General features: G+C 34.1%; 1 protein-coding gene across 1 annotated transcript; it reads right to left on the reverse strand.

The window, feature by feature from the left end:
- Window positions 1-1,510: 1,510 nt before the first annotated feature.
- On the reverse strand, window positions 1,511-15,515 carry LOC107911170 (uncharacterized). The gene is made up of 4 exons (XM_016839054.1): window positions 15,269-15,515; window positions 14,973-15,103; window positions 14,550-14,607; window positions 1,511-1,677 (listed from the first exon to the last, which is right to left on the reverse strand). The coding sequence occupies exons 1-4, from the start codon at window positions 15,513-15,515 to the stop codon at window positions 1,511-1,513; spliced, it is 603 nt and encodes a 200-aa protein (XP_016694543.1).
- Window positions 15,516-20,173: the final 4,658 nt, after the last annotated feature.

Below are 20,173 nucleotides of genomic sequence, written 5' to 3' on the forward strand. Positions count from 1 at the left end.
ATCCAGGTACTGTACCCCTCAAAATGCAATTCTGGTTCCCACATTTAAATTGCAAAGTTAGATTGGAAAAATCCTATATAATTGGCCCATAAGACAGCAGCCATTGAATACCAAGTACCAAATCAAACCCTTTGACTGATAACACTAAAAAATCTGTAGCACATTTATACCCCTGTGCCTCCCATATTACAGCTCTACATAACCCTTGAGTGTACAATCTGACTCTATTAGCCACCAGCACCTTCAAGCTAGGCCCTCGTTCTATAGTCAATTTCAATCGCCTAGCTACCTTAAAATCGATAAAACTGTGCGTGCTACCAGAACCCACTAGAGCCACCACTTCAGATTGGTCAATAACTGCTGGAAACCGCATGGTGTTATGACCCTGTAATCCTTGCAAAGCATGTAATGACAGCACAATAGTTGAACTTCCTAGCACTAATTCTGTTGAATCCAACTGTTTAGAACAGTCTTAGAAGTCATCATGAAAAGGATTCATTGTGTCAGTACTATTGTCCCATGATGGTTCAACAACCAGCTGGTACATTTGAGATTTCGAGCATTTATGGCCTGGCGAATACTTCAGACCGCACCAAAAGCAAAGACCCTTTTTCCTCCTATCTTCTAGCTCCGTCTGAGACAATGACTTGGAAAGAATTCTGGGGCTCGATTTCCCATTCACTGATTCACTCGCTGAACCAAGACTACCACTCCCTCGGGGGCTTTAAGATATAGGGAATAAGGGCCTCCCCAAATTAGCTCCACTGTTAGTAATGCCTTCTTTTTTTATCGGTCCAGATACAATATTCTCCACTTGCCTCGCCAAATTGTACCCTTCCACTAATGTCTGAGGTTTAAACAACCTAAGATATTGGCTTATTTTGGGCTTGAGATTGCTAAGAAATATGCTCAATGCATAAGTTTCAGGTAAATTGAGTTGATTCAGCAAACTTAGGAAGCCATTATGATAATGGTCAACGGAGCCAAGCTGTTTGAGAGTCACTAGTTCTGCCATAAGGTCAAGAAAGGAGTCCGACCCGAAACGCTCCTTAAGTCCCCTCGCATAGATCTCCCAAGATAGTTGATGTAACCCTCCATGCCTTCGAGCAAAAAAATGGTGCCAGTCAAGTGCCTTACCTTCAAGATGCAACATGACTATCCGAACCTTTGCATGGTCACCAATCCTTTCTGTCTCAAAGTATTGCTCGAGCTTATACCACCATCCTCGAAAATTCTCACCATCAAATGACAGACATTCCACTCTAAAAGAGGAATGCTCAGCCTTCACCATAACTCCTCATAAAGACATGCTCGAATGGCTGAGATCTGCCGTCGAGGATACCACTAAGTGTTCTTAAATTGGAAACCCAAATGGTGACCCCAAAACCCCCTTGCCTTTACTGCTCGCTGCACCTCCCACTACCACTAGAGGTCCCTGTCCAAAATATTGTTTAAACAAGAAGTGAAGCTCAGAACAAAGTTCTGCACGTACCTCTGACTTGATTCCTTCCTAAAGATCTTTCAACCGAATGTCAATCCGTCCATCCAACTGAGAGAATTCCAATTGCATGTGAGAAAGCTCGCCTTGAATATGCCCGAGTTCTTTCTGCATTCTAGTGGTTACTCTATCGCTGGTCATGAGGATCGACAGCTCTGATACCTTTGTTGAGTAAGGATCTGGAAGAGAGGTAGAAACAGAGAAGAGAGAGAAGAAATTTAGAGAGAAAAAGAATAAGAGGAGAGTCTAAAAACGGTTTTCAAATTTCATACCCTCCTTTAGTAGGCTATAAGCAATATAATGACCCAATAACCGCAATTCCTCTAATTGACTAAAACGCACCTGTTTTCCCACTAGATGAAACTCACCGTATCACTAACTCACTCAAGTATAAAACACAGCGTTTAACTAATTAGTTTTAATAGTCTTAACTGAAATATAAAAGAAAATGTGACCGTTATTTAAACCATAACATAAAATCCCATAAAAAATCAAATTAAACCCCAAAAAACAAACAAAATTTAAACAAAAAAATTAAAAACTACCATCTTTCAAGAGAAGCATGCAAAGAGGAAGCCCGCGTTTAAAGGCATCGATTTTCTTCATCTCATCTTCCAATCTTTTAACATAATCACTAATCTTTCATAATCTTTGAAACCCATTTTTTTATCTTTGAAACTTGTTTCAAGAACTCAGATACACTTTCTGGTACATAAACCAAACCCATTATTCTTTAAGAATATTCAATTTGAGATAATTTGTAAGGTTAGATTGTTAATTTTTTTTTAAATTATGACTAAATTGAAATAATATGTAAAACTTGAAGGTTGAATTTATTATTATACCAATTTTTGGACTGTCACCTCCGAATATTTAGTTACACTTAATGGAAAAATAACAAATTCGATTAGTTGGGTGACCAAAAAAGATATTGAAGCATAGTTCGTGATAGAGGTGCTCATGGGCCAAGTCGGACCAAAGCATGACATTAACAAATTTTATACTTGTCCAAGCTTAGCCCGACTCAGAATATAAGTTTAAAATTTTACCTAAACATGTTCATATTTATAAAAGACTAACCCAAATTAGGCCTACCCATTTTATTTTTAAAATTTTTAAAATATATATTTATATTTATATTATTTAATATTTAATAATTTAACACATTTTTTATTTATTGAAAATTTTTATATATTCATCTTAACATTATTTTAATATTTACATTAGAGTAGTATTATATATTTAGTATAGGTTTATTTTTTTAATATGTTCTAAATTACATAACATATAAAAATAATATAATATAAATTATTATAAGCTTAAAAATGGGACAGGTCGGACTAGGCTCAAGCCTTGAATGTGCAAGCCCGAGCTCGACTCATATTTTAAATGAGTCTAATTTTTTTGTCCGATCCCATTTTTTCAGGCTTAATATTTTTACCAAACCCTCCCAAATTTCGGGTAAGCCTTTGGGCATAAGTGAGTAGCTTGATCCATAAACAGGTCTAATTGGTGACCTTCAGAGTAGTTTACTCAATTGATATTTAAATAATTTAATATAATAATACATAAAAATATTTAAATAATTTAATTTTTATATTTTGTATATATTTAATATAAATAAAGATTTTTTAATAATTTTCAATTACAAAAGATAACAATAAAAAATATTTAAATCTCAACTTTTACATTTACATGAAAAATCATTTTTTAATCGTCAAATATGTGGTAAAGCATTTTAAACACTTTTGACATAAAACGCTTTTCTACTGAAACGAAAATAAAAATGAATATAAAAAAAGCTAAAAGATTTTAAAAATAAAAAGTAAAAAATAAAATTTTTTATATATTTTTTTGCACTCAATTGAGTTTTATTGATATTTTATATTTAAAATATAAAAGTTATAAAAATTACATAAAAATTATTAAAAATAGAAAATATTAAAGTGCAAAAAATATAAAAATATAAAATTTATAAAATTATTATAAATGAAAAATATATATTATAAAAATAATTACAAACTACAAAAAATTATTAAAAATAAAAAAATTTTATATAAAATAATAAAAATTGTAAAAATGAGAAGAGTATATGGGCTCAAATTCCAGTCTAACAACACATCGAGCTTAATCCTTTACAAGGCCCATTTGACAAGCTCAAAAGATTGTGAAAATTGAAGTCCAACTTTAGATATGATACATGTGTAGATGGGTAAATTTTATTAAGGGTTAAATATAAAATTGGTACTCGAACTTGTCTACTTCTCCCAGATTGGTACTTATGATTTTTTTGTCCCAGATTAGTACTCGAACTTTTTTTTTCAATTAACTAAATCTATATCTAAGTCTAACGTCGTTAAGTTTAGGACACGTGACAAAATAATATTATGACACGTGGCATAAATGATGTCATGATGATATCATAATCTAAAAAAATTAAAAAAAAAATTCTTTTGATTTTTCTCCAATTTTTTGTAGTTTTTTCTTCTTCTTTCTTCTTCCTCCCTCAACCCAAGTTGTTGCCAATGATTGGCCTCCTTTCTTTTATTTTTTCCTCTTCCTTCAATGAATCCTAGTCGCCATCATCTGAGCTCTGATCGGGCACCATTTTATTTTAGCTATCTTTTCATTTTTTTTCAACTATATCCATCATCATGAAAATTAATAAATCTACTTCAAATGTGATTTAAAAAATTTTAATCTTATTGTGTAGAGCTTTTCAAGATGGTTTGTGAATCTGATGTTGATGTAGATATAAAAATACTAGCTTTTATGCTCCCTTAAGATGTCGGTTCATGTTTGGAGAAATATATAAGTAAGAACACCATGGGTATGAGTCTCCACATTTCCTTTATGTTAATGTCTTAATTTTTCCTTCCTCTTTGTTGTTCTAGAAAAATACTCTCTTCTGATGTTTTTCTTTTCTCAATAATACCTCTTATGGCATGATGGGCGTCGAAACCACCAAAAATAATTCCTATAATTAAGATAACTCTAGATAGTAGTAAAGAGTGGTAGTAGGGTCGAGTCCACTAGGATTGATATTATAATCAACTTTCAAATTTAACTTGTGGTCATAATTTTTGTCGTGTCGATAATCGTGACAATAGTCGTGCCCACGACTCCAAGTGGACCTGCTAAAAAATAAACAAATAAATCAGGGGAGTTTTAAAATGTTTAGAAATTAAATAATTGAAACAACATAAATAAATAATTAAATAAATTGGAAATTAAATTCAGATTTTGTAATCAGAGATAATAAGCCTCAGTCCTAGACTCAGTGGATTATGGATTTAGAATCGATCCTCGAAAATTAATTTTCTTCTCTAAACAATAAGTTGGTTATAGTAGTTAAGAATGTCATAACCATCAATTCTTCCTCTCGTAGCTGTCCTGGTGTGACCTGCAAACCAACCCTTACCGTTATCTAACCGAGATACATGCTTTCCCGATTCAAGATTCCGGCAGCTTTGCGCTCTAAAGAACTCAACTCGGATTAATGGCCCCAACTGCGTGGGTCGTTTAAACCCGATCACTTCTCCCTTGATTTGTTCTTGGAGATCCAAATATAGCACGACCGACTCGTTTCTCCAACTGTCCACAAGCGCGACTCCAACCCAACGCGCTTTTTGACTTGAAATCGAGTTAAATTTAAAGGATGAGTTGTCAATCCCGATACTTATAAAAATGTGAATACTGATTGGAGGGATTTTTAGTACGAATATGTATCTCACGATTCTTGACCGGAAAGAATACCGGTCTAAAGCTAAGTTGGTATTTAGTGAAGCATGAAATTATTCATGCTTTGGTTGGTTATGGAGTAGATTCGAATGAAAATGGTGGAAATTGAGAAAGGAAGGGACTTGGAAAGCAATTAAACAAGTTTTACAAAGAACAAAGAAATGAAAATGGAATTGCAGTAGCTATTGATGCGTGAATTTGGAAAGGAAATAAAATAATTCTTATTTAATCTAAATGAAATCAAGTGTCAAGTGTGTCATCCAAACTACCTTAAAGCCCTATTTATATACATACCACTTACTAAATTTGGCTTAACCACCCAATACTTAATTAAAATTTAATAAACAAAATAAAATCAGATTTTTTTTTTCTAATTTTGGCTTTTACAAAGTCAAAAGAAATCTAATGAGTCCTTGGCTATTTCCACGTTTTTTATTTGGCTCAACTTTATTGATTGTGTTGTAAATTGGTCATTTTCTACTCGTTTTTAACTCATAGCATCTCAATTGCATCCCTGACAAGATTAATACATAAAATCACTAATTCAGCAGGGGTCAATTCAAGAATTAATCGAATTAAACACAAAAAATCATGCAAATTGAACATGTTATCAAATCCCCTTACTTAGCTCATGCTTTCCCTCAAGCATATTGTACCTTCAAATATTAGAAATTATTCAATAATTTATTAAAAATCGGGTCTCTTTTTCACATCCATAATCAATGTAAGCATATAGGCAAAAAAATAAATAAATGCTCAAAATACCTAGTTTGATCAACAAGTGTCATAAAACTGAAACATGTGAACTAAATAATTTCACTAAATTGAGTTTGAACCAAAATTTGCAAGGTATTATTAATTAATCATGCAGTAATTTTTTTTAGACGTGGTCAAACCTTTTTACACGAACTAGGATGACAACCCAAGCACCCTACCCCGGTTACTCAGTTCAAACAGTCTTCTTTTTTATTTTATTTTTTTGGAAGCTCGATTAGCAGAATGTTTGTAAGTTTTCAGTTTTTCACTCAAACCTTTTTACGCGAGATGAGATGACAACCCAAGTACCTCATCCCGGTTACTAAATTTGATCATTTTTTCGAAACTTTCACTCATAACTTGAGCCTTTATTTATTAATTTATTTTATTAATTAATTAATTTATTTATGAAATAGCAAATATTTTATTCCAAACAATCAATTTATATGGAAAATCTAGTTACATATATCAACTTTAAAATAAACATGTCGATTAATCTAAATACTTGAACACTTTAATTCAAAAATTACTCAATTGTCCAAATTGACTAAGTAATGAGATTAGAGGCCCAATGTCAAATAAACTATCCAATAAATCTAACAAAAAATTGAATATGCGCAAAAGAGAATTATGTAGCAAAAATCATGCATACTTACCATCCCCCCTCACTTAATCTATGCAAGCATGTTTTATATGCAATAAAATATAGTAACCCAAATAACAAGTAAAGAGAAAAGTTAAGAATACTCCCCATGTGTTTTTTTTAACGATGTTGTTGGTGTTGGGGGTAACAACTTTGTAAGATGTCGAGGATTGTGAAGACTTGGGTTTCTATCATTTTAAGTCGAGCTTCAATCCGACTTAAACATGCCTCTACAGATGAAGGAGGATGTTCCTCTTGCTCTCTAGTAGTGCAGTATGGATGTTGGCGAAAGTCTCCGCGAGTAGTTCGTGTACTTGGAGGAACAAAATAATACGCAGTAGAGGTGTCGACAAGCAAACCCATAGAATCCAAACAATATTGATCTAAACTATCCATAGTATATACATATGTTAAGGAAGAGAAATCGACTTCAGAGGGAAAAAGTCAAGAGGTTAAGTTTGTAATATATGGCCCAAGTATTAGTGGATGATTAGATCGCAAAACAACATGAAAGTTTCGTGTAAAACAATATCCTAAATTAACTTTAAATCCAGAATGTATACACCACAAAAAAAATTCAGTTTTAGTTAAAACAAATGACGAATCATTTCGACCTGAAAAACTACAAGTTACAAATTGATGAATATATCTCAAAGCGGGTTCATGCACCAATAAGTCCTTAGAGGTCTTTGGATTATAAAGTTGATTTCTGGAATGAGTTAAAGCACAATAAACATATTGAATATCTAACAGGGCAGTATGATAGGAATTGGTTCGAATATTGTCAGGGTCGACGAAACCCATGGCAATGTTAAATTCAGAAATTGACATCCTAAAGTCCTTACCAAGTAACTGAAAACAGATAATGCCTTGTGTTTCAATAGTTCATAATGCATTAATATTGAAGCTAAATGTGGTGTAAAATTCATAAATCAATTCATAATATGCACTACATGAAATATTTGCAAATGAACTACAACCAATAGCATCAAAATAACTAATTACAGCATCACAAATATTTAACATATCAAAAGTGTAAAGATCAATTTGCTTACAGACCAGGAGCTGACATTATCGAATGTTGTCGTATCTTGCGCGATGTCCGAGGTTGAAAAGTGTAGAAACCCTCATAATTGCCCTTTGGTGGGAACAGTGTAGGCACGACCTCATCTATTACGTTGATCGTCTCGTAATGGTCGAACATTTTCATTAGGCTAGTCAGGTGATGGACTCAAATTTCTAGTAGTTCCAGTACTATTATGTGGAGGCGTCGCTAGTTCATGTATTGGTGGTCGAGGGGCTTAAGTGGTGGACGACCGTGTTTAACGTTGGGAAGCACACTCGTTTCTAGTCGAGGGACCTTCGACATAGTCGTTAGAAGCCCCAACCTCATCTGAGTGATCTGCATAATATGATAGTAAAGGTAAAACATGTTGTGGGTTAGGAATCGACCTTTTAGGAGTAGTGAGGTTGCTATTTGAATGCTTTATTTCGATCGGAGTTGGGCTTCGTTGGCAACGATTCCTAGTAGGCGCGGTTGTTCGTCTCATAAGTGGTGGAGAAGGTTTTGGGTCGTCATCATCTAAATTGATGACTGGAGGCGCTGAGAATCGGTTTTGTCTGTGATTGAGCGAGGTTGGAATATTGTTGGTAGTTTGGTTTCGAGTTTGAACCATGGTTTCCGTATGGCCTAAAGAACAAACAGCTTTGGTTACTTGCGATTGTTGTATACGGTGGGGGTAGTGGTGATGGTGACAGATGGTAGCGAGGAACGGCGGCAAAGGCATAAGTTAGGTTAATTTTTGAAAGGTGGTAGTGGGGGTCTCATATATTGCATCTGTTAAGGTGGCAGGAGTTGGTGGTTTGGGGGTTTGGTGATTATAGAGAAAAAGAAAAAAATAAGAGAGGGTGTTGTGGAAGGGAGGAGCGGCGGTGCGAGAGTGTAAGTCAGCAATAAGAGAAGCGGCGAGACTGCGGCAACGTGGTGGCGTCCAAGTTTGATGATAGTGAATAGAGGAAGGGGAAGAACGACGGTGCTTTACAAGGTGGCATTCGACGATGGTAGAAGTAGTGAGACAATGACGACTCGCGAGCTCCGTACTCGACAGTGATGGTGGACGGTGATGGTGGCGACAATAATCGACAACGGTGACGAGGTGAGAGACGGTGGTGTGGTGTTTAAAAAGTTAGGGTTTTGTTTTTTTCCTTTTGGAGAAGATGAAGAAGAAAAGAGGTTTGGGGATTTTGGGTGTTTTATTTTTTTCTTTTTTTTCTTTCTTGTAGCCGGTTTGAGCCTTCTTGTCTATTTCTTTTTCTTTTTTTCTTTGAGCTAGCTACGCCGTTCGACCCCATTTCTTTTTTTTTCTTTTTTTTTCTTTTCTCCTCTTGGGCTTGTTTGGGTGTTGGGCTTATTTTGGGTTTATTGTGTGGTTTTTCTTCATTTGGGTTGGTATTTGGGTATAGGGTAGGTAGGCTAAGTGGACTTGGGTTTGGGATTATTATTTGGGTTATAAGCGTGTTAGGTTTTGTTTGCAGGTAAATAATTGTCAGCATTTAACATGTTATACCGACGCTACCATTATTATCCCATTTTTAGAAAATTCACAACCTCCATTATATTCTTGAAAACATCAAATTAACTGGATTAAATAAGAATTTATTTATTTATTTACAACCTAAATCTTACTAAATCTCAAAATTAAATAAATGAAAATAAATTTGGGTTGCCTCCCAAAAAGCACTTTTGTTTAACGTCATTAGCTTGACGACCTAGAAATTTATTCAACTGGCTCTTCGAGAATTAATTCCCTCAACCATGTGGACTTGAAAACTTTCACAGAAAGGCTTTAATCACTGTTCATTAACCTTCAATTTTTTTTCAGATTCTTCGCTTTTAACCTCGACTGCACCATGTGGAAATACGTGAGTAATAACAAAAGGCCCTAACCACTTAGTTCGAAACTTACCTGTAAAGATTCTTAGTGTAGGGTCATAAAGTAATACTTTCTGCCCTACCACAAATTTTTTATGGGTTATCTTTTGATCATGGTATGCCTTGATCTTATCTTTATAAATTTGGGTACTTTCATATGCTTCTCGTCGAATTTCCTCAAGTTCCTGAATATGTAACTTACGATACTTACCTATAGCTTCTAGCTCCATGTTGCATTGCTTGACCGCCCAAAATGCTTTATGTTCTAGTTCTACAGAAAGATGACACGGTTTACCAAAAATTAGTCGATAGGGACACATTCTTATGGGTCCTTTATAAGCTGTACGGTACGCCCATAGTGCATCATTTAGTCGCAACTCTAATCTTTCCTATTTGGCTTAACGGTTTTTTCCAAAATCAACTTGATTTCTCGATTCAAAACTTTTGCTTGATCGTTTGATTGAGGGTGATAAGTCGTAGCTACTCGTTGCACTACCTCGTATTTTTTCAAAAGTGTGTCGATTACTTTATTACAAAAATGTATTCCCCGATCACTGATCAATGCTCGCGGTGTGTCAAATCTGGAAAAATTGCAACTCTTTAGAAAATCGACTACCGTTTTGGCATTACCATGACAAGTGGCTTTAGCTTCCACCTATTTTGACACATACTCAACTGCAAGTAAAATATAAACATTACCGTATGATGAGACAAAAGGTCCTATAAAATCAATGCCCCATATATCAAATATTTCACAGACATGTATAGGAGTTGAGGCATTTCATTTTTTCAGCTCAAATTTCCTACCCTTTGACACTTTTCGCATGTTTTACAGAACAAATATGCATCACGAAAAATATGTGGCCAATATAGTCCACATTCAAGTACTTTATGCGTAGTTCGTTTAAGTCCAAAATGTCTACCATGTGCGTAAGAATGACAAAAAGATATAATCGATTTTATTTCAGTTTCTGCAACGCAACGTTGAATTACCTGATTGGAACATCATTTCCAAAGGTAGGGGCTATCCCAAACATAGTATCGCGATTCACATTTGATCTTATCTTTTTTCAGATCGTGATAAATTAGAGGAGACTATACCTGGAGCAAGGTAATTCACCATGTCTACGTACCAAGGGAAATTTGTCTGAGTAGCAACCAGACTTTCATCCGAAAAATCATCTTTGAGCTGAGTGACATCCTTCGATGGAGGTATTTGGCTCAGATGGTCAGCTACCAAATTTTCGTGTCCTTTCTTATCCTTTATTTAGAGATCGAACTCCTGTAAAAGTAATATCCATTTAATAATCCTTGATTTTGCTTTCTTTTTCCCGATCAGATATTTAAAAGTTGCATGATCAGAGAAAACAACGATTTTAGTCCCTAATAAATATGAAAAAAAATTTTCCAAAGTAAATAATATAGCTAGAAACGGTTTTCTGGTGGTCGAGTAATTGCTTTAGGCAGCATCCAATGTATTAGATGCATATGAGATTGTAACAGCCTGATTTTGACCTTAATCAGAACAATAGTTTTGGGACCAAAAATCCGAGTTTGAAAAATATTTTAATATTATTTTCTGTGTTAAATATGTGTGAAATTATATGTGTGAAAGTTTCGTGAAATAATTTTATTGTTTGTGTGCTTAATTTGAGAAAATGGCTTAATCGCGTAAAGTAAAAATTTGAGGGTTAAATATGATAGTGCTTAATTGTTGTTGTCTTTATAAAATGGAGGTTTTATGTGGCAATTAGGCCATTTTAATGTTAGTGGGTGGCAATGGTCAAAATTAGCCTTATATTATATGTTATAAATATTTATTACTAAAAGGTTAATTTTGTAACTTAGTTAATAAATTAAGTTATAATAAAATAAAACATAAAAGATGGCTATTTTCATCTTTGTTGGCCGAATGGAGAAAAGAAAGAAACCATCCATGTTTTCTTTAGGTTTCGGCATTATCTAGCTTGATTCAAGATCATGAACCAAAGAAAACGGATTTGGATCGGGGAAAACCAAAAATAATCGAATAGTCGTCTATTCCGTTCGTCGATATCCGAGGTAAGTTTATAAGCAAAAAGACGTTAATTTTAATTAAATGTGAATTATATGTGCTGAAGTGAATATGTGAATAAATATATGTATTAGCTGAATGTGTACAAGCTTGGCAGCTATGTTTATGAATTCGTATCGACTGAGTTACGACGTTCAAAAGCCCCGTATGAGCCTTAAGAATATTTAGGATACATATGTCATGACATAGGATTTCGATACGTGTTTTCGTGTAAGACCACGTCTGGGACATTGGCATCGACTTGTGTTTTCATGTAAGACCATGTCTGGGACATTGGCATCGTATTTGATTTGTGTAAGACCCTGTCTAGGACAGTGGCATCGATATGTGATTACATGTAAGACCACGTCTGGGACGTTGGCATTGTACGAGTCTTCCGACTATCCGAGTATCCTTTTTAATTCCGAATGGTTCAACGGGCAAAGATAAGTTGTGTACGAATGTATAAATCAGGCTAAGTGACCAGGTATGTGATAGTTGATTACCTATTTGAAAATAAGGTAAGTTGTATACTTGAATTGTTGATATGAAGTTATGTGAAATATGAATTATGTGATTGCATATTTGACTATATATGTATTCGACCTTTGTTGTATATGTGCATTGAGGAAAGTGATGATTGGTTATATTAATGTTCAATTGATTATTCGGTAAAAAGGGAAGTTATTACAAATTATATAAGTTTTGATATATAAGTTGATAAATTGAATTATATGTGAAATTATAATGGTTTATTACTAATTTTCTAGCTTAATTTACGTAAATGATTAAATGTTTATTTGCTTATGACTTACTAAGCTTTAATAGCTTATTGTGTGTAATTGCTTTCAATTTTATAGATTTGGAAGTTGGTTAAGAGCATGGGGATCGTCAGAGAAGTCTATCACACTATCGACTGTTTTCGGTATTTTACTAAGTTTGGATTTAAACTTATGGCATGTATAGTCTAGTTAATATGTTTGATTTTTGGGTTGTAAATATGAGCCATGCGAAAATGGCTTATTTATTTTGTTAAGCATGATTTTTATGCTTTTGATCAAGTGATAGATATGTTGATTTTGATATTTCAGCTATGGCATATTTATTTATGTGAATTATGTTTGATATGTTTTGTTAAGAATGTGGTAAATAATTCGGCATAGGTGAACTTAGTTAAAGCATATAAGTGAAGTGAGTTTGGTATATATATGTTATGGTGTTTTAGTCATGTGCTTCGGTAATGAGGTAAATGATATTCAAGCTTAATTAATCTTGGTTATGTGTTATATATATATATGATATGTGTGATATGTTTGGTTTGGGTCTTGGTGTTTCGGCTATGGTTTATTTATAAGTAAATATATGTGAATCTTGTTTGATATGCTTTGTTAAGGTATTGCTATGTAATTTAGTAATTAAGTGAACTCGGTTATGGCATATAGGTGAAATGCTAAGTAAATCATAGATGAAATGACAGTTAAATTTGGTTTGTAAGAGTATATTTGCATTAATAAATTGATTTGAAAGAAACTAGTAATGTGCATATGCATGTACGGTTATAAGGTATGGAAGAATATGTGTATATTTGGACATGATCTAGACCTGTTTTGGAAGTGTGTTTTATGCTATAAATTAGTGTATGGATATAGGTTTGGAAAATGTGAATTGATATGTATGATTTTATTATTTGAATCGATATGATTTGATTAGGAAATGGCATATTTTGACTTATGATTTAATGGCTAAATATTGTACAATTTATGAGGTTATTTATGGATGTCAATTTGTTATGAAATAATTTAGGAATGTGGAGTATTCAATAAAGGTACGATTTGCTTATGCAAGTGGACTTAATATTCGATTTTATATTTGTAAAATTATATAAATTGTATGGATTTTTGGATATGGCTAAAATGGTGTATTCATATGCGCAAACTTGTAATAGATAAATATGCATGTTTTTGGTATTTTAAATGATATATATAAATGATTTTAAAGTAGGCTTAAAATTTATGAATGAGGTACATACAAATTTGGGTAATGATAGTTAAGTGAGTAATACAAGTTTGAATTTAGCTTTTATAAATTTATTGGATTAGTCGATTAAAGGATAAGTTGATTTGTATTGAGCGTGTATAGTTTATGATTGAATGATTTCATTGAAATGGTCATATGTGTATAATATAATGACATCAAAGGTATGTACGACCATAATATAATGTTACTAATGTTGAATATGTGATTGGACATTAAGTTGTATACATATTGATTTCATTATGTACATATATAGAAGTTATGAAATGTAATGTTTGATATTTAGATAGTGAAATTATGTACGGACATATTTTCTGTATATGAAAAGTGAAGATATATGGTTGAATATGATTTAATTATGAAAATATCATTAATACGATGGATTTAGGGAAATCGAATGTTGAAAGTATTATACAACTTAATATGACTCTGATGTATACAAGTTTGGTTCGAATTTGTTAATTATAGAATACGTTCGATTGAGCTTTGATGTATGTTTAAATTGAATTAGTTTGAATTTTGAAATGTGTTTATTTGTGATACATGCTTAGTAAGGTATGATTCATTTGAATTCTAATTATCATTTATATATTTGAGATTAAAATAAGTGAATTGAGGATATTCAAGTTTGATAATGTTATAAATGTATCGTTATTCTTTGGTGTATGAAAGGTGATAAATGACTGTGCTGAACTGTGTCTTATTCGGTAATGTCTCGTAACCCTAATCCGGTGACGGATACGGGTTAGGGGTGTTACAGAGATAACATGTAGTTCTTTCTCGATTCTTTCACCAAAGACTGCTCCTACGCTATGGTCACTTGCGTTGCACATTATTTCGAAAGGATAGTTGCAATTCGGTGGCTGAATGATGGGTGCTGAAATAAGCTTACATTTGAACATGTCAAATGCATCCCTGCATGATTGGTCAAACTCGAACTCATTATCCTTCTGTAAGAGTTACAAAGCGGTTGTGCAATTTTTAAAAATTTTTTAATGAACTGTCTGTAGAAACCTGCATGACCAAGGAAATAACGAATTTCCCTCACAGTTGTGGGGTATGGAAGTGAGTTAATAATGTCAATCTTCCCTTTATCAATGGAAATTCCCTCAATAGAAATTATGTGACCTAGAACTAATCCTTTATCCACCATAAAATGGAATTTCTCGTAATTTAAAACAAGGTTAAATTCTAGGCACCTTTCTAGAATTTTTGCAAGATTTGACAAACACACCTCAAAGGACTCACCATACACAGTAAAGTTTTTCATGAACATCTCAATTATTTTCTCGACGTAGTTAGAAAATATACATACCATAGACCTTTGAAATGTGGTTGGTGCGTTGCATATTCCAAACAGTATCTGTCTGTAAGTGAACGTGCCAAATGGACACATAAACATTATCTTCTCTCGATCCTCTGGTGCCACTGGAATCTGGAAATCACCTGAGTAACCATCAAGACAACAATAATGAGATTTCCTAGCTAAAGATTCCAACATCTTGTCAATAAAAGAAAGTGAAAAATAATCTTTCCGAGTTAAGGAATTCAACTTCATGTAATCGATGCAGACTCTCTATTTGCTTTGGACCTAGGTGGGAACCATCTCACCTGCCAAATTCTCAATTATGGTCTCGCCAATTTTTTTCAGTACTACTTGGACTGGGCTGACCCAATCACTGTTAGAAATGGGGTAGATCATCCCAGCATCAAGTAACTTTTGAACTTCTTTCCTTGCCACTTCCATCATAAGCGAATTGAAACGCCTTTGAGCCTCTCTTTTGGGAATAGCGTTCTCTACAACTTGAATTTTGTGCATGCAAGTCAAGGGACTCAAACCCTTAATTTCGGCTATCATCTATCCAATTACCTTTTTATAATCTCTAAGAACTCATACCAAGTTTTCCTCTTCTACCTTTGAGATTTTACTCGAGATTATTACTGGTAAGGTATTTCCTTTGTTGAGAAAAGTGTCTCCAAATGGTCTAAAAGTGGTTTGAGTTTCAACTATAGAGCCTGCAAAATGGATAATAAAAGCTTAATTTTTGAATAGGACAATTCAAAAGTTTTACCTAAATTTTTTCATAATTGCGATGCCTCCATATGAGCCACTATTTCGCGAACAGACTCTTCAAAGGTTATCCACTCCTCTAGTTCTTCCATGGCATCAAAGTCTAGACTTCTATAAAGAATAGCTTGTAGTTCATCCCCGTCATGATATTTTAAATGTAATTCAGTTAAATGATAATGATATCAATATTAGAAACATTAGAAATCATGCTAGGACGATTCATGGCCTCATAAATGTTGAATTTCACCACTTCCCCATCGAACTCCATAGTGAGTATCCCACTTCATACGTCAATCTTCATATGTGTGGTACTTAAGAATGGTCACCCAAGAAGTATATCAGAATAATTGGCCAAATTTTCATCCTCCAAGTCGATAATGTAGAAGTCTGCAGGAAATATTAGCTCGTTTACCTTAATAAGAACGTCCTCCAGCACTCCCTCTGGATGCACTATAGATCTATCTGCAAGCTGAATAATTACACCTGTTTCTTTCAAAAGACCTGCGTTAAGTAGTTTATAAATTGACAAAGGCATAACATTAATTGACGCGCCTAAGTCATGCATTGTTTTTCTAATATCGACACTATCTTTTTTACAAGATATGAAAAGCATACCTTGGTCTTTACATTTGGATGGTATTTTTCGTTATAGAATGGGGAGACATTTTCTCCGACACTTACCTTTTTATTGCCCAAGAGCTTTCTCTTACTCGTGCATAATTATTTTAAGAATTTTGCATATAATGAAATCTGCTTAATCGTATCAAGAAGCGGTATGTTGATTTCTACATTCTGAAAGGTGTCAAGGATCTTCTTTTCTTCTTGCTACTTGCATTGGACAAGTCTTCTAGGAAACGAAGGTTGTACAACAAATGATTTTTGCAGTGCTGACTCCACTAGAGCCTCTATGTTAAGTTTCTCATCATCTCAACCAATGCCGTGGGCACCACTCGTGCCAAGTACGGGCTCCAAAACCTTCCCACTCCTCAGTGTCATAACACTTGCATTATGTCGAGGATTAGACTCCGTTTGGGATGGTAGCTTACCTTGGGACTCCAAATGGCTAACCATGAGCGCATGCTTGCTTACTTGCTTATCTAACTCCTTCAAATGCATGTCAATCTTTTATTGAAATTTCTCTGTACTATTTGCTAGCCTTTCCACTGTGGCTTCCAAAGATGACTTTGAGGGTGGTAATTGTTGATTTTGAGGCGATTTTTATTGGTAAGGTTGATTGAACCGAGGATTCGACCTATAACTTAGATTTGGGTGATCTTTTCACCCCATATTATATAAGTTTGAGTAGGGGTCATAACGTCTTTGGGGCGGTCCTAAAAAGTTCCCGACAACAGTTATTTGTTCTGTCGAATCCTCATGTAAAATTGGACATGAGTCCGTCAGATGGTCTGGCTTAGCGCAAATTTCGCACAACCGTACTGGGCCTATTTTATCTATAAGTAAATTCTGTACAATGTTAGTTAACTTATCAATTTTGTCTTCTAAAGATAGCGAACTTAACCCATGAACCCGTCTTGTGGGTTCTATAATCAGTCAGAATTATTGAGAGTTAGTTTTCATTGTCGATATCAATTCTCGTGCTCTTTGAGAAATCATGTCAACAAGTGCTCCTCCACTTCAGTATCTATCATTTTCATTTCCATTGGAAGCAACCCCTCATAGAAATACTACAAGAGTGACTGTTCAGTCAGTCCATGTTGTGGGCAAATTGCACACAACTTTTTGTACCACTCTCAGCAATCGTAGAGCGAATTCAGTCTCCTTTTGATAGATTCTTACGATGTCCCTCTTTATTTCGGCCACTCGAGTTGTAAGGAAAAACTTGTCAAGAAATAAACATGACATGTCAGATCATGTGTTGACAGATCCCGGAGTTAAATAAAATAGCCACTCTCTAGTACAGTTGATTAATGAGAAAGGTAAAACACGAAGTTTGATTTGGTCTTCGGTTACTCACTGAGGCTTTATGCTTGTGCACACCATATGGAATTATTTTAGATGGGAGAGTGGATTTCCGTTCTGTAGTCCACGGAAGGTAGGTAGTAAATGAATCAAACCGGATTTCAACTCGAACGGCGTTCCTCCCACCGGATAGGTTATACATAACGGTTGTTGTTCATCCAGTGCCGCTGTAAGTTGGTGTATAGTTTGTTTGGCCATCTCGTCTAGTTCGTTGAACGGTAAAATTTCCTCGATGTAAGATGTGGTTTCGAATATGAGATTTGATCGTTTACCGTGTCGAATGGCTTCTCTTCATAGTTGTTGGGCCAATTTCTCAATTTCTGGTTTAAACTCTAGAGTTCCCGATTCTGATATGGTTATAAGGTAAACAAACAAAAATTATAAAAATATCTCCAATCCCCAACAATGGAGCCAAAATTTGATGGGTGTCGAAACCACAAAAAATAATTCCTACAATTAAAATAACTCTAGATAGTAGTAAAGAGTGGTAGTAGGGTCAAGTCCACAGGGATTGGTATTATAATCAACTTTCGCATTTACCTTGTGATCAGAATTTATGTCTTGTCGATAATCATGGCAATAGTCGTGCCCACGAATCCAAATGGACCTACTGAAAAATAAACAAATAAATCAGGGGAGTTTTGAAATATTTAGAAATTAAATAATTGAAACATTATATATAAATAATTAAATAAATTGGAAATTAAATTGAATTGGAAATTAAATTCAAAATTTGTAATCAGAGATAATAGGCCTCAGCCCTAGGCTCGATGGATTTCGAATTTAGAATTGATCCTCGAAAATTAATTTTCTCCTCTAAATAATAAGGTGGCTATAGTAGTTAAGAATGTCATAACCACCAATTCTTCCTCTCGTAGCTGGTCCTAGTACGACATGCGAACCAACCCTTACCGATTATCTAACCGAGATATACACGTTCCTGATTCAAGATTCTAACAGCCTTACGCTCTAAAGAACCCAAATCGAATTAACGGCCTCAATCAAGTGGGTCATTTAAACCCGAGCACTTCTCCATTGATTTGTTCTCGGAGATCCAATACAGCACGACTGACTCGTTTCCCCAACTGTCCACAAACAAGAATCCAACCCAACGCGCTTTGTGACTTGAAATCGAGTTAACTTTAAAGGATGAGTTGTCAATCCTGATACTTAGGAAAAAGGTGAATACTGATTGGAAGGATTTTTAGTAGGATACGTATCTCACGATTCTTGACCGGAAAGAATATCGGCCTAAAGCTAATATGGTGTTTAGTGAAGCATGAAATTATTCATGCTTCGGTTGGTTATGGAGTAGATTTGAATGAAAATGGTGAAAATTGAGAAATAAAGGGACTTGTAAAGCAATTAAACAATTTTTGTAAAGAACAATAAAATAAAAATGGAATTGCAATAGCTATTGATGCATGAATTTGGAAAGGAAATAAAATAATTCTTATTTAATCCAAATGAAACCATTGACGCATGAATTTGGAAAGGAAATAAAGTAATTCTTATTTAATCCAAATGAAATCAAGTATCAAGTGTGTTATCCAAGCTACCTTAAAGCCTTATTTATATACATATCACTTATTAAATTTGGCTTAACCACCCAATACTTAATTAAAATTTAATAAAAAATAAAATCAAATTTTTTCTAATTTTGGCTTTTACAAAGTTAAAAGAAATCTGGTGAGTCCTTAGCTATTTCCACGTTTTTGATCTGGCCCCACTTTGTTAACTATGCTATAAATTGGTCCTTTTCTGCTCGTTTTTAACTCATAGCATCCCAATTACATCCCTAACAAGATTAAAACATAAAATCACTAATTCAACAGGGACCAATTCAAGAATTAACCTAATTAAACACAAAAAATCATGCAAATGAACATGTTATCATGGCATCGTGGCAAAATGGATTTTAAAATATTATGCACCTTTATCTCAAAGTAGTTTCTATTGCACTTTACTCTCCCGATCAGCCGACAATTGATATTGCTAAAGTGTTTTTGTGGTTAATGGTTGTTGGTACCATTTTGTGTGCTTCTTATTGGTCTGCTTGGACTACTAGAGAAGTTGCTATTGAGCAAGACAAGCTGCTAAAGACGGCGTCGACTAGGGTTCATCGAAGGAAGAAGAAAAAATAAAAGAAAGGAGGCCAACCGCTAATGATGATGGAGGTAGCAACTTGGGTTAAGGGAGGAAAATGAAATTGGGGATTAAGATTTGGGATTTTTGGATATTTTGTTTTTGGCTAAAATCATTGAAAACGATAAAAGAAGAATAGAAATTACAAAGGGAAAAAAGTCAAAAGAAAAAATTATTTATTATTATTTTTAAAATTTTAAATTTTTTTAAATTTGTTTAAATGATGATGTCATTATGACATCATCATTGTCATGTGTATTCATTTTAGAGTGCCACATGTCCTAAACTTAACGGTGTTAGACTTAGGTATCGATTTAGTT

The sequence above is a fragment of the Gossypium hirsutum genome, chromosome D11 (assembly GCF_007990345.1).
Source record: "Gossypium hirsutum isolate 1008001.06 chromosome D11, Gossypium_hirsutum_v2.1, whole genome shotgun sequence".
In the NCBI taxonomy this organism is placed as follows: Eukaryota; Viridiplantae; Streptophyta; class Magnoliopsida; order Malvales; family Malvaceae; genus Gossypium; species Gossypium hirsutum.